The 14,614-nt window shown below is 35.4% G+C and overlaps 1 protein-coding gene across 2 annotated transcripts in view; it reads left to right on the forward strand.

Annotated features, from left to right (window-relative positions):
• Nucleotides 1-13,743, forward strand: part of FGF10 (fibroblast growth factor 10) — a 91,585-nt gene extending 77,842 nt beyond the window's left edge. For both annotated transcript variants that reach the window (XM_053591011.1, XM_053591022.1), the window contains 2 exons: nt 3,719-3,822; nt 9,212-13,743. In XM_053591011.1, the coding sequence (XP_053446986.1) occupies nt 3,719-3,822; nt 9,212-9,409 (302 nt within the window). In that variant the 3' untranslated portion in view covers nt 9,410-13,743. The remainder of the gene's footprint in view (nt 1-3,718; nt 3,823-9,211) is intronic.
• Nucleotides 13,744-14,614: the final 871 nt, after the last annotated feature.

Genomic DNA, 14,614 nt, shown 5'->3' on the forward strand with positions numbered 1-14,614 from the left:
TAAGCTATTGGTCTAATAACCCTAAAAAAAAAAAAAAATTCTGGAGCTCCTGTCCAAAAATAACTTCACAGGCAAACTTCCTTACCAAAGAATGGAAAAAAATCAGAATGATTCCTTTCGAAAAATGGGGAAGTCCTCTAGACTTCAGTCCTCCAGAAAGTGACTTTTCACATTCACAGATGTTTATAATAAATGTAATCATTGTCCATTACCCAGGAGACTATCAAATTATAACTTACTCTCCATATCATGCATCCAAAAATTTAGTTTCAAAATTTGAAAGGGCCTCAAATTATCTAGATCTTTCCTCTTTTTATTTTGAAGCAATAATGCTAGACTTTTTTGAGCTAGCCTGAACTGGTTGCAGACTGGAAAAAATGGTTGGTTGATTTTTTGAGTTCCTGTATCTGGCAAAGCAGAAAGAAACTCACAGGTACCTGAGCTGAATATTATCTACCACGTACAGTGCACTCTTGGAAATAACCCATCAAGGATTTGGTAACATTTATATCATGTTTTTCCTTCTGTCTACTCATCTGTCTCTTCAGTTTATTCTTACTATCTTTCCATTCACCTTTAAAAATCTTGGTCTGCCCCTTGCTCAAAATCAGCTTTCATTCTTCATTCTATTAAATTTCAGTCTCAAAAGCATATGTAGGGAATGTCTTGCAATTTACTAACCGTACTTACTTGCCTCTTGGGCAAGCAAAGTAAGTAGCAGCCTAAATATTTTACCTAAAATTTTACTCCTGCTCTGCTCTTTATCTTCTGCTTGTGACATGTATTAGATTTTGTTCTCTGAAACAGACATCATTCTCTGTGGCACATCATTTTTCTTGGGAAGAATAGCACATTAAGTCATGAAAGACAATTATCTCGATGAGTCATTTAGTCAGATGGTTTTCCTACAGGTTTCCCATGAGACAATGGAAGAGGGGGAGATTTGATGGAGAGGCAAAGTAGTCAGGGAAGGAGAGCAAGGTGGCCTGAAAGTCAGGGTCTCAGGTGGACTATGTCACCTTATCATCTTATGTCTGAGTTAACTTAAGTATCTTCTGTTTTTTCATCTGTAATCAAGAATAACAATACCTCCTTAGAAGGCTGCTATGTGAATTAAAGACATAAACTACAAGAAAGTACTTTTAAAAATATATAAATAAATATATTGGTGTGCATATACTTTGAAGGTAACCAGCAAAAGGGAAAAGATATTAAAAATACAAGTACAATAGAACTTCTGTTAATTGATCACCCAAAGGACTGTAACTAAATGTTCAACACACAGAGTTGGTCAACATGAAGAACATGGCCTGCTGTACGATACGTACATGTGATGCATGTCTATGAAATTTAGGTGAAATCAAGGAGATGGTTGGTGCAGCGAGGTGGTCAACTATGGAGGTTCTACTGTACTGTGTCCTTCACTCTTTACAATTTTTTCTTGGCCTTTGAGCTCTCTCTTCTAATAGAAAGGAGCACTGTGGTAGGTCAGAGACTTCCTGTGGGTATGTGGACAGAAGGGTACATGGTATGTAGTCTTGGCATAAGTCTCTGGTTAGGTCAACTTTGTAGTAGGGGAACTCAAGCATTTCTATTAATCTCCATCAGGGCTAACCTGTGAAAGTAGAAAAGGAAAGAAACATTCATCTCTTGGAAATAAGCCACCATTCTATCCATAAGGGATGAGTATAAACATATAATTAGTGGACTACATTTAGGATGGTGTTGTTCCTGATAGGAAATACATGATAAATGGTAACTTAAGACCAACTTTCATTCTATGGCCTAAGCCAATGGCAGTTTTGTATGTTTAAGATTTATACAGCCCATTGAGAAAGTTTTCAAACCTAGAACTATTGAAGGAAGATTTCTTCCTAATAATATAATTTTGGAGATATTAAGCTCTAGGCAAATTCTATTCCTTTTATGTATTATCTCATTTTGATCTTTGCAGTAAGATTATGAGGAAGGGATTATGATGTTGCCTGTTTTACAAACAAATTTGAGACTTGAAGCAGTTCATAACGTCTTCTGTGGACCATTTTACTAACAAATGCAGACCCGGTAGGCGAACCTAGATATTCTGGCTCCAGAGGATACATGCTCATTGCAATGCCTTTTCTCTACTTTGAGAAAGCTTTCCTGAAAATTATGAAATAAGTAGTTTTATTTTCTGAGGTTTTCTTATCCTAAAATTGGTGAGCCCTTTGAGTAGAATATCAAATGCCTTTCTTATATCTACCTACAAACTTGGCAGAGAAAATCCCCTTGGCAGAGAAAATGCACAATTAAGACCTGTGTGTGAGGGGAGAAAGGCCTCTTGTCTACTAGTTACCACTTCCTTCAATTTTCTTTACTTTCTAGGAAAAAAAAAAATTTTTTTTCAAAATGTTGATGGATTTTCCCCCAGACGAGAGTCACTACTCCACTAGACAAGAGGCCTTCTGCTATTTTAAAGACAGTGTTGGTGTTGGCATTAGTCTCTCTGCATCTCAGAATGTCAACACATTTGCCAAAAGGGAATTTACCACTTAAATGTGGCCAAGCAATTTAGTTTATCCAAGTGTCCTACAAAAAAGAAATAGTTGACCACTGTTTTTCCTGATCAAGGTAATCTGACATATTATTGACATATGCTATAGATTTACTTTAATCCCATAGTACAGATATGGGCTCTGATAAGTTACTGTGAAATCTAGGTTGAGAGGAGAAGTGTTGTTTCAATATTTATGGGGTTTAAAATGCAGGGTTAACAAAGGAAATGTTTTAATTAAAACAATATTCTCCTATATATGCTCAGAATAAAATGAAGGGGAATTCTTTTAAAGCTTTCCTGCTTGTTTTCATATATTTGCTGAAAATATTTGCTGGGTTCTTAGATACATCAAGAATGTTGCTTTGTTTTTTTCCCAATATCCTTTTTTAGACTTTTGTTTTTAGAACCATCAAAAAATGAAAGGATGGTATATTTTGTCAAATGCTTTTTCTGTATTTATTGAGATGAGCATATGATTTTTATCTATTTTTCTGTTTATCCATTGATGTAGTATATCACATTAATTGACTTTTGTTATATTGAACTATCCTTGCATCCAAGGGATAAGTCTCACTTGGTAATGTGTTACGATCATCTTAATGTGATGTTAAATTCAGTTTGTTATTATTTTGTTGAGGATTTTTGCATCTATATTTGTCAGACATATTGGTTTGTAGTTTTCTTTTCTTGTGATGTCTTTGGTAATGCTGGCCTCATAAAATGAGTTTGCAAGCATGTAAAAAAAAAAAAATACCTTTAGATCTTTGACGATTCTCCATATTTCTTGCCAAAAAGGCTATATTAGTTTGCAATCCCACCAGCAGTGTAGAAGGGTTCCCTTCTCTCCACATCCATGCCAGCATCTGGTGTTTTGGGACTTTGTGATGTGGACTAATCTTGCTGGGGTTAGGTAATATCTTAGAGAGGTTTTGATTTGCATTTCTCTGATAATTAAAGATGATGAGCATTTTTTCATGACCCCTAGTGAGGGGCTCTTCTACAAATGGAACTTTGCCTTGGAAGTGAGAACAATGTAACCTAGGGATTGTACCCTCATATTAATTTGAAAATAAATAAGTAAATAAAAATAAACTCAGTGTTTCTTTTTCTTTTTTTTTTTTACTTTTTCAATTAAATTTGTATGATTTCTTATACTTAGACCTTTCTCATTGTATATTTTAGGTATCCTGGAGATAACCTCAGTGGAAATTGGAGTTGTTGCCGTTAAAGCCATTAACAGCAACTATTACTTAGCCATGAACAAGAAGGGGAAACTCTATGGCTCAGTAAGTATTCTGCTTTTGTTTTCAAATCCACTGCAGGAAATCATTACCACAGTTTCGTTAATGTTTCCTCCAAACATTAAATAGCTTTGTTATCATTCTATTGCAAGTAAATAGAGACACAGTGGGCTGTTTACCAGCTTTTCAAGAGTGGCAAAGTAGCTCTTCCAACTCTATAATCTCCTCTGTAGTTCACCCATTAGTCTACCACACAAGCTGTTACTGGCATTTGTCTGAATGTTCTGAACTGCTAACCAGTCAGACTCTCACGGAAGCATCTGGTCACATTGGCACAGGAGCTGTAGACAACTTGGAGAAGAATCATTAAAAACAAAGACCTTGAATCAAGCAGAAAACCATGTGCTGTGTGTGTGTTGCAGCTGAAGATAAAACAAGGGCTCAGATGTTTTGCGTTTTGTTAAAATCTGAAATGGGAAAACATATCAAGAAATTCATTATTTTGCACGTTGTTCTATCAACTCTAGGATTTTATTTATCTGGGCCATAGTCCTTAATGAAATCATGCCTAAACATCATATATATGTAGAAATATTATCCCATGCAACAAAGTGCATGTGGAACAAGTATCCAACGAGTATTTTGGATACATCCATGCCTGTGTTCCATACCAGTGTTTTGAATATCAATCACCTCTGCATTCTTGGGTCACAGTCATTTAGACCAATTGTATTAGCCTAAGCTCTCACTTAAAATAACAAATGGTGATTTTGGAATTAAAATTATAATTATAGTTATAATGAAGTTATAAACAGTGCAACAATTTATTTTGTTCAAGTTTTTTTTTTTTTTTTTGTGGTTTTTGGCCAGGGCTGGGTTTGAACCCGCCACCTCTGGCATATGGGTCCAGCGCCCTACTCCTTGAGCCACAGGCACCGCCCTTTCTTCAAGTTTTTAAAAGAAATATATCAACCAATCGTATCAACATCTATTATATGCCGGGTATCAATTGAGATATCAAAGGTGAATAAGAAAAAAATGCGTAAGAAAGAAGTATAAGAAGTGGGCCTTGACTTCAAATAATTCACTTCTGATCATTTATCTGGGAAAAAGAGTGAAATAATTACAGAACATTTAAGTGTTAAATATAAAGAAGGACCTGCAGTAATAGAGCCACCCTATTATACAGTTGGGAACTAAATTTTCATTTCTTATTTAGCATTTGTTGATGACAGGTGTGGATCAGTTTATGAAGGTGGTTACATTTTATTGTGTTGGTCCGAGAGCTAAATCAAGGAAATTCGAACTAAATTTAAGTTTTTTCCTTTGATTCCTTTGATTTCCTTTGATTCTATGTGAGTACATTGAAGCCAGCTATAAACTTGATCTTTAAAAAAGTTTAATTGCATGTTTTGGAAGGATGTATAACAATATTCTGTGGCCAGAAATAAGACCTATGACATAGATCTCTTAAATAATCTTTTTTTCCAACAAGATCTCATGTCATTTTTATATTGTTTTTAGGATCAAAAGAAATTTCAGAATTTATTTTGTTCATTAGCATAAGAATGATTATAGTGACTGTTTAGAGGGAGTAGTTCTCAAACTTGAGTATGCATTAGAATCAATGGAAGTGTTTATTAAAAGACAGAATGATGGGACCTATGCCTAGATTTTCTGATTCACTAAGTCTATGGTGAGGTTTAGGGAATCTTTTTTTCCTTCTATTCTCCTCTCCTCTCCTCTCCTCTCCTTTTTCCTTTCCTTTCCTTTTTCCTTTGCCCTTTCCTTTCCCTTTCCCTTTCCCTTTCCTGAGACAGGTTTCGTTCTGTTGCTGGGGCTAGAGTACAGTGACATCAGCATAGCTCACTGTAACCTCAAACTCCTGGGCCCCATTGACCCCTCTGTCTCAGCCTCTTGAGTTGCTGAGACTATAAGCACACACCAATATACCTGGCTAATTTTTATTTTCTTTTAGAAATGGAGTCTTGCTTTGTTACTCAGACTGGTCTTGAACCCTGGCTTTAAGCGATCCTCCTGCCTTGGCCTCCCAAACTGCTAAGATTACAGGTGTGAGCCACCATGCCCGACTTAGTGATTTGCCTTTCTAATGGTCCTGGTGCACCTGATGCTGCTGGTTCACTAACCACAATTTGAGAACCACTGGTCTGGACATAGAATAGACTTGCATTTTTTCATATCAGGTCCACTTTTAACTGGGGAATCAGGAATGCTTTTGGTGTTCCCTTTGGCTAGTAGAAATGCTTTTTGCATGGGGGTCAGAAGAATTTTAGGTAAATTTCTCCATTATGCATTGCTCCAATAATGAGCCTAGAAGAGTAATAGACCATTTTAAAAAGCAGCTTCATGTAGACATTCGCAACATAATCACTTCTGAGACATTTTTTGGCTCTTATTGTACACACCTCGGCCATTCCTGGATCTACTCTATCAGGAATACAGGGGAAGAGGACCAGGTATATATTCTTTGAAGAGATACTGATGTACCAACACTTAGTGAAAAGCCAATACTTTAAAGCAAAGCCAGCCAACACTAATTTTAATTTAAATTAAGGAAGAAAATGCAAATAATTTTGATATAAAATATCTAAATAATATTATTTATAATTGATAAAATACACTTATTTAAAGACATGACATCAAGAAAAATGGATGACTTAGATGAACTCTGATGTAAAAATATTTAATACTTTCCCTCCCATTTCTCTACTTTTTTCTTCTACCCCAACCAGTCTATGAATTCTGCTTGTGCTTCCTTTTGGGTGGTGAGCTCTATAAATTATTTCCTTCCATCTTTTCATCTGAAGTAGATGCCCTGTAGTGTTCTGTTATATTGTCCTGTTTTAATTCTCTGTAGTGGCACCGATCTGCGAGTCTTCTCAATGTACATGTTGTTGACTGTCTTCTCCTGGTAGATTGTGACCTTAGCGAGGGCAGGACCAGCTTTACCTCCACTATCTGCTCAGCACTTAGCACCATACAGAGCATTAAGTTAAACAGTGCAGAAACTGCCTATCTTGGTAGCTCAGCCCATTAGAGAATATGCTTTCCACTTCCAGGCTGTCTCAGAAAGAAATCTATTCTCTAAACACAGTGTTCTGCTTTTGGAATTTTGCATTATTACCAGAAATAGTGAAAAACTGATGCTTGTTCAGAGTATACCATCAAATATCATGAGTACGTACTCATGAATGTACATAATTCTCTACACCAGGTGATAGCTTTTGCGATTGCTGTCTTCATTTTATTTCATTGATTTCCTAAGCTTTCCTAAAAGTCTCAAATGGAGAAACACTCAGACTGATTGATTAAACCAGCTCTGTAGCTATTATTTCTTGAATTATTTTTCTCTATTACTTTCTGGTAACTGTATATCTTTCTTACATTTTCATTATTCATTCCGTGAACATCATATCTGTTGTATTGTGAGCTTTCTACTGACTGATGAAATTATGTAATTAATTATAAAGCTGAATTAAATATAACAGATAGTCATAAAGCATGATTTCAGGACCAAAGAAATTTCCCAGGTAGCAGGAAAAAATTCAGACTTTTTCCAAATGACCAAAATCCTGCTTTTGAGATCTTGCTCAAAGCAAGTCTCAAAATCCAGGTCTTACTTGGACTTTTCTACTTTTTTAACAGAAGTACTTAAGATTCACCTAGATCTTATAAATCGGGATTCCTAGGTCCTGGCTCCAGAGATTCTTATAATTTTGACCTCTGTCCCAAGTCTTTAAAAACACCCAAATGAAGAAGCTAGCACAGATGAACTTCACTTTAAGAAATAATATCCTATAAATTAATTTTGGGGAGGAAAAATAGTTAAGCATCCACTCCCACTTTTCTATGCACAGCTTTGTCTCAAATATGAAATCACTTGGAATAATCTCAACCCTCCTTTAGTATAAAAATTGCATATCCTTTATTAAAATGAGCATAATTATCCATATTAAAAAAATAATCTCCTATGCTCAAAACCTATGTTTTAGACTGAGATGAATAAAGAGAAAAGAAATAAACGCACACTAAGGATATAAGTCCTTTCCAATGCAGAATTTTGTTTTGTTTTATTAAAATCCATACTTTAAATAATTTACCTTTATTTCTTACTTTTAACAGATTAAGTCATCATTTGAATGTTACATTTAAATATTTCCTTACAGAAGAGAAGCTTTTAGGACTAATTTATTCTAGCAAAGGAAGCTCAAACTGGTAACAACACAAAATGTGCCTGCTTGCAATGGCTCTGATAATGTTCAAAATTATAATCAATACACATATTCAAGAATTTAGAATTTAGTAGAAATTTCAAAAAGTCTCAATAAAAACTCAAGTAGAGAACCCAACTGCAGTATGCCCACAGGACTCTTAGTTTGGATAAAGAAGGTGAAACCAGATTTGATTACAATTCAAGCCCCAGATCTTTAGCTTCTTAACTATTTTAGTTTGGGTATAAGAGAAGAGGAACATTTCTGAACCTAAAGTCTTGAGATCACTGTACCTCCCTTTTGTTAACTTCAAGGGAAGATCCTGGACTTGCGGAGTGAATGAGAGTGAATCTTTGTCCCATCAGATCTCCTTAAAACCGTTTGGCTACCTGAAACAAAGTCAAAAAGCTGTGGCTATGAAGTGGAATTTCCCAGGATTTAAGTCTTCAGCTTTATCCGATACAGACATTGCTAGTCACCAGGTTCATAATTTCTTTGACATGGTAGATAACAAAACAAGGCATTCTGGATCCTAGTTTTCACTCCTTCCTAGAGTTCAGAGAAAAATCTATTCACATCCCAGGTTATGGAAAATTGTAGATAATCTAGTAAAACTTAGAAGTGTGGTACTTGGAAAAGAGGTAGATGTTTTCCCTTTTCAGTGATGTAGGATTATTTAAGTTTTACTATAATATCTTCTTTCTTATCAATGTATGTATGCGTATGAAATATGAATTTGTAGGTGAAGTTTACAAACTTGATAAGCCCACATTCCTCCCACCATTCTGTTTTCACTGGGGAAAACAGTGAAAGAGCTTTCTATGAAGAGTGAAAGATCTTTCTATCACTATGAAAGATTCTTTATTATTTGTTCATCGCAAATATTGATAGTGGGTTGCCTGCTTCTCGACAGTCTTTCTAGGCACCAAAACCATGTCATATTCAAAGCACACCAGCTTTTTGAAAAGGGCCTCCGTAGTTGGCTACCATGACTAATGGAAATATATCTTGTGCTTTCAAACACAGAATGTTTTGTGGTTATGAGTTATACTTTCTGCTGTTGACATTATATATTAAGTGCACGATGTATGTACAAATGGCGACTAAAAGCAACACTCTTGAACTGGAATTCTCTAGATAGTCTAGGTCAAATAGAATCAAGTATCACCATAGAAATAAAAGATTATGTTTTTCCTTTGCAGAAAGAATTTAACAACGACTGTAAGTTGATGGAGAGGATAGAGGAAAATGGATATAATACCTACGCATCCTTTAACTGGCAGCACAAAGGAAGACAAATGTATGTGGCATTGAATGGAAAAGGAGCTCCCAGAAGAGGACAGAAAACCCGAAGGAAAAACACCTCAGCTCACTTTCTTCCCATGGTAGTACAGTCATAGGGGAAGGCAGTGATAGTAGAGGCAGTGGAACCAAAGGATCTTTTGCCAGGAATCGTTGCTACTCTTCATGAAGACAGTAGTTGGAAAAGCAAAGACACATTGCAGATATCTGCTTGCTTAAAAGAAAGCAGGCTTTGGAAGGCTTTTGTACTCACTGCTGTCACATGATGTTCTTTTCAATAATTCTGTGTCATGCCTCATAATCAAGATATAAGCAGATCAAATGGGATGGAGATTTTTCCCAAACAAACAACGTTGTGGCTGGGGTTTTTTTGTTGTTGTTGTTACGTTTTTGTTTTTGAACCTCTGAGATAGAACATAAAGGACATGGAGCAATCTGTTGAATGATCTTCGGGAAAAGTTATTTATGGAATACGAACTCATATCAAAGACTTTCATTGCTCATTCAAACCTAGTGATTCAGTGAGCAGTAATAACACGCAAGCATTTACTGGAAAGCATTTGGTCATCTATGCACAACCAAAAGAGTTTTGGGTGTGGCCTTGTGGAAGAATTGGATAGGATTGAAAAACATAAACATGTTAGTGTGAAACTGTTCTAACAATATGAATCGTATCGTATGCTTGTGCAGTCTGCCTTCATCCCTTTCTATTTCTTTCTAAGTTATTTATTTAATAGGATGTTAAATATCTTTTGGGGTTTTAAAGAGTATCCTCAGCAGCTGCCCTCTGATTTATCTTTCCTTTTTCTTCAGCACATCACCTGCACGTCCATGACAATGTTTTTAAAACTTGGCAAGCACTTCAAAAGTAGGAGATGAGATTAGGGAAGCAATAGGAGTAACACGTGTGCTGTCAGTGGACTAAGTCTGCACTCCTGCAGAAAGCGCCATCCACAGTCAACATGGCAGTGCTGGCCCCGGGTTTGAGTGAAGATACCTGCCATCCTTTAAAAACATATATTACCCCTGAGGCTTCCTTTTCTAAGAAATAGACCAGACGGCCAAATTCTTCTCTTTTGATACATCGATTTGTTTCCAAGAATACACATAAAGAAGGAAAATTAATTGGTAAATACAACTTCATAACTTCGCCTCCTTATTTACTAGTGATTTGTTGCCTTATGTCACAGTGGTAAATGATGAAGAGGCTGTGTGTGTATATAAGAACCCTTTGTAAGTCCCACATAATGCATCTCCCCAAAGGAATGATCAAGGAATTTGGTAAGAAGTGCAACTCTTCTGGGGCTTAAACTGAGCAAATAGGTCCTGATCTATGTGTAATCACATACTAAAAGCTGTTCCAGTTGTTGATCTAGTCTTTACAAAATTTTCTGTAAATTTAAAGAGCTTTAGAAGGTTCCATATTGTAACCATGTTGGAATTCATTTTGTTAGAGCAGGTATAGAAAACAGCGCATAAGAGGTTACCAGTCATCTTCACATTGTATTCCACTAAATAGATACATACATAAGCCTTATTTGCAGTGTCTGTAGTGATTTAAACAATGTAGAAAAATATTATTTGTTCTAAATACTTTAAGCGATAAACTATAAGAGTATATTGATGCTGCAATTTTATCCTCATATTTCTTGTTTTGAAAAAGTCTGTTTATTTTCATTGTTTGGATGCAGTATTTTGGCATAAGGAAAAGACTCACTAAATGTGTCTTTTAACAAAGTTTGACCTCTAGAAAGGCTGGTGTTTTGTGATTCTCTTATAACTTATTTGTGTCAATGCTTAACCAGCACTTCCAGTTAGTCTGGTATTTAAAAATTAGTTTTATTAAGTAATTTTCTCATAAAATCATCTCATTAAAGGTCTTAGCTTCTCTTGCTCTTCAAAAAAGTTGATATTTCAAAAGAAATGCATTGGAGGCACCATGTCTTGGCTGATGGAGCAAGTTGCATCTCATGGTACTTTGCTTCCAACTTGCTTTTTGACAAATGGGATTCTAAAAATGTTTAATTTTTGTGTTTGGAATCTGGATGTTAACATGTAATTTGTAACTGAGTCTGAGAACTATAATGTAATGCATTCCTATCAGAACTAGATACCTTTTTTCTTTTATTTTAAAGTAATAATTGCACCTGACACATGAACACGGACCACCCACAAACAAAATTAAATGTTTGGTGAGATAAATATAGTATTATATGACCACAGTAACAGCAAATAGGGCACAAACTGGATTCTTATTTCACATAACCATTTAGATTACCAAAGAGACTATGTGTAAACAGTCATCATTATGGTACTCAAGACACTAAAATAGCTTCTAGCAAAATGTATCAAAGCTTGCAGAGGCCAAAAATAGAAAACATCTCCCTCCCTGCCCTCCTAAATCCTCCCTCAAACCCAGATCTTAACAGAGATAAAGACAGAAACCTTTTTGTAAGGAGTAATGAAATTCTCCTGCGTTTTAAAATGACATAAATGATATCTTTGCTTGATATTGAAATACAATTCTCATCCCCTTTGCAACTACTGATGAAAAACAGTTTCAGCCCTGAATGTTGTAGATTTAAAAAAAAGCAGTTGGGATTCTGGGGCCTCTGCCTCTGTGGAAAGTGTGGGCTCTGGCCCACAAAGTTAAGGTGTATCAGCCAACAAATTTTTGTTCATATGAGTATTGGTTCTGAGAAGATTCCTCATAAAGATATAGAATCACTCCCTCCTCCTACCTCCCAAAAGGCTTAACAATGTATAGTATGTTACATTTGAATAAAAACAATAAAAAATGCTGGGAAAAGAAAATAAAAATATTGTCCTTGTTTGTTTTATTAGCCTAAAACTCTACCTAGTAATAAAAAGAGAAGCTCAAGTGTTGTGTGCATGGCAGGATGTGGTTAAATGCTGCCACCCCCCAAACCCCAAACAACAACAGAAAAAAAAAAATTACTCAAACATTTGTAAGGTTTCTTTAATGTTTCACATGTGTGAGTCAGCTATCCTTACTCTAATAACAACCAAATGCTTTTGATTTTTCCTAAGTATTCAGGTCCACCTAGTTTACACAGTGGATAAAGAAGAATGAATTGAAAACAAGGATGGCTTGTGAAACAATGAAAAGCTTTTGGAGGGAAGCCAGGAGGCTGCAAAATATGATTTCAAGGGGATGGAGTAGGCCAATGAATTTGGTTTGAAAAGTAGAGAGAAAAAAATACATAATAATGCAAGTTGCTTCCAGGGCCCAAGCAATTTTATGAACATAATTTAAAAGGATCAGCATTCATGCTACGCAGTCCTCGTAATTTAAATGTTAATTCAGAGTTTATGATTATTCAGTGAAGTGAAATTTACCTTTTTCTTATCAGTGAATGGTTTAGTTGGTCCAAATTTTGTCTAATAAAGATATGTATAGGAAGGTTGAAATGTTTAAGAGATGTCTGTACATAAGCATATAGACAGGCAAACAAATACCATGTTGATTAAGAGTTCTTGTCTATTTCATTGACAAGACTTTTGAAACTTAAAAATGCAAAAAAAAAAAAAAGAACGAGAGGGAGAGGAATACCTTGAAAGTATGCTAGGAGAAAAGGGGGAAACTTTTAGTTCTATGGGAAAGGAGGCAACTCAGATCTGCTTCCTCTCTGACACTCGTTTCCTCTGATCTCTGGCTTTATTCCCTTGGCTGCTGCTTGCCTTCGATTTACTTCCTTACAACTCGAAAATCCAAAATTCCTTTTTCTCAGGATCCAAAGAGGACAACATCCTAGATATTACTCATTATTGGCCTGGTTTGGATGACATACCAACCTCTAGAGCAATCACTAGGACAAGGGATTTGGGCACTGTGATTGGCCCATCTTCAGTCACATGACCACAGAGGAGCAAGGTGCAGATTTTGGCAGCCCACACACTTGGAAGTACTGAAGAATGGGGTACCAAGGAGAAAGCAGAACTGGGCAGGTGCAAAAAAAAAATGGTTGTTAGCTACATCTATTTAAATGAGACTACTGACAAACATATTTTTTTTTTACAAACATATTTTTTATTCCTGTATTTTTCTTCACTGATTCTAGTCTTCACCTATTTGTCTAAATCAGAGAGGTTTAAAGATATTTCTTGTTCATACATTCTTTAAAATGGAAAGATTATATTTGTGTTGTTTTGGTTTAAGCCAAGAGTAGGACCCTGAATATAGCCAGGTTCTCTGTGTTTCTGGAAACTTTATAGAATGATAATTGGGATGAATGCAACTTTTCACTGAATAAAAAAGCTGATCTTCCTATTAAATATCAACTTGTATCAAAAAGTGATGTTATAAATATTTCTCTAAGTTTATCCCAATTATGTAACTAGTATCTTCAAGTATATCAGCATATAGAAAAAACTCTAACATCAATGTCGTTCATTTTCTTTAAATTGTAAAATAAAAAAAGGAAAAAGAAAAAGCCTGTTTTTGTCTTTTACTATGTCTTGTATATATTCAACATGTGACCAAAAGACACTTTATAACTTGAACATCTCTTTCCTTTCGCAGATTAGGAAAAGATATAAAACATAAAATGCCCTTGCAAGTTGATAATCTACTGAAAGCACCTTTACAAACACTATGTATTAGCTACAATGGAATAAGCATGATCAAACTAATGAGATCAAAGGAATTAGTCTCATTCCCAAGTGGCTAATAGTGAACATTTCTATGAGCCTGTTCCGTGATAGCAACTAAGGGCAACAATTCTATAGTCAGAGAAAAGCCATATGCCAACCATACATGCATGTGGCATGTATTATCTTACACGTTTTTATTATCCTCCACAAAAGAGCCTGTGTTCATTTTTTAATATAGGCAATTGCATCCTCTAGAGATGAGCACAGCGAATGAAGAATCAAAACATCCCATGTTCCTCATTACAACTTTAAATTAAACATATGCCTTTGTACCACTTAAGCAGTGACCCCAGCTGTAGAATAACCAACAGCAGTGTGGCCTTACCCCTCCTAAAGTTTGGTTTTAATTACCTTATACACATTGAATGCCCAAATCAGCTTACAATTTTCTAAATTATTTAGTTATCATTTCTGTGGTCAATTTAAGCTGCTGACAATGAAAATATTCTCAGAGAGGTCCTTCAAGAGGAAGAAAATTAAAACCAGTGTTTCATGAGGTATTATAAATAAAAAAGACTGGATTTTTATAGTTATGAGATGCATTAGGGCTAGGGGTCACATCAATTCAATTTAACATTAAAAATATCTTAACATCAGATATTTAAACACTAGATTTCTAGATAGTCTTT

This window comes from Nycticebus coucang, chromosome 1 (genome assembly GCF_027406575.1).
Source record: "Nycticebus coucang isolate mNycCou1 chromosome 1, mNycCou1.pri, whole genome shotgun sequence".
Classification (NCBI taxonomy): domain Eukaryota; kingdom Metazoa; phylum Chordata; class Mammalia; order Primates; family Lorisidae; genus Nycticebus; species Nycticebus coucang.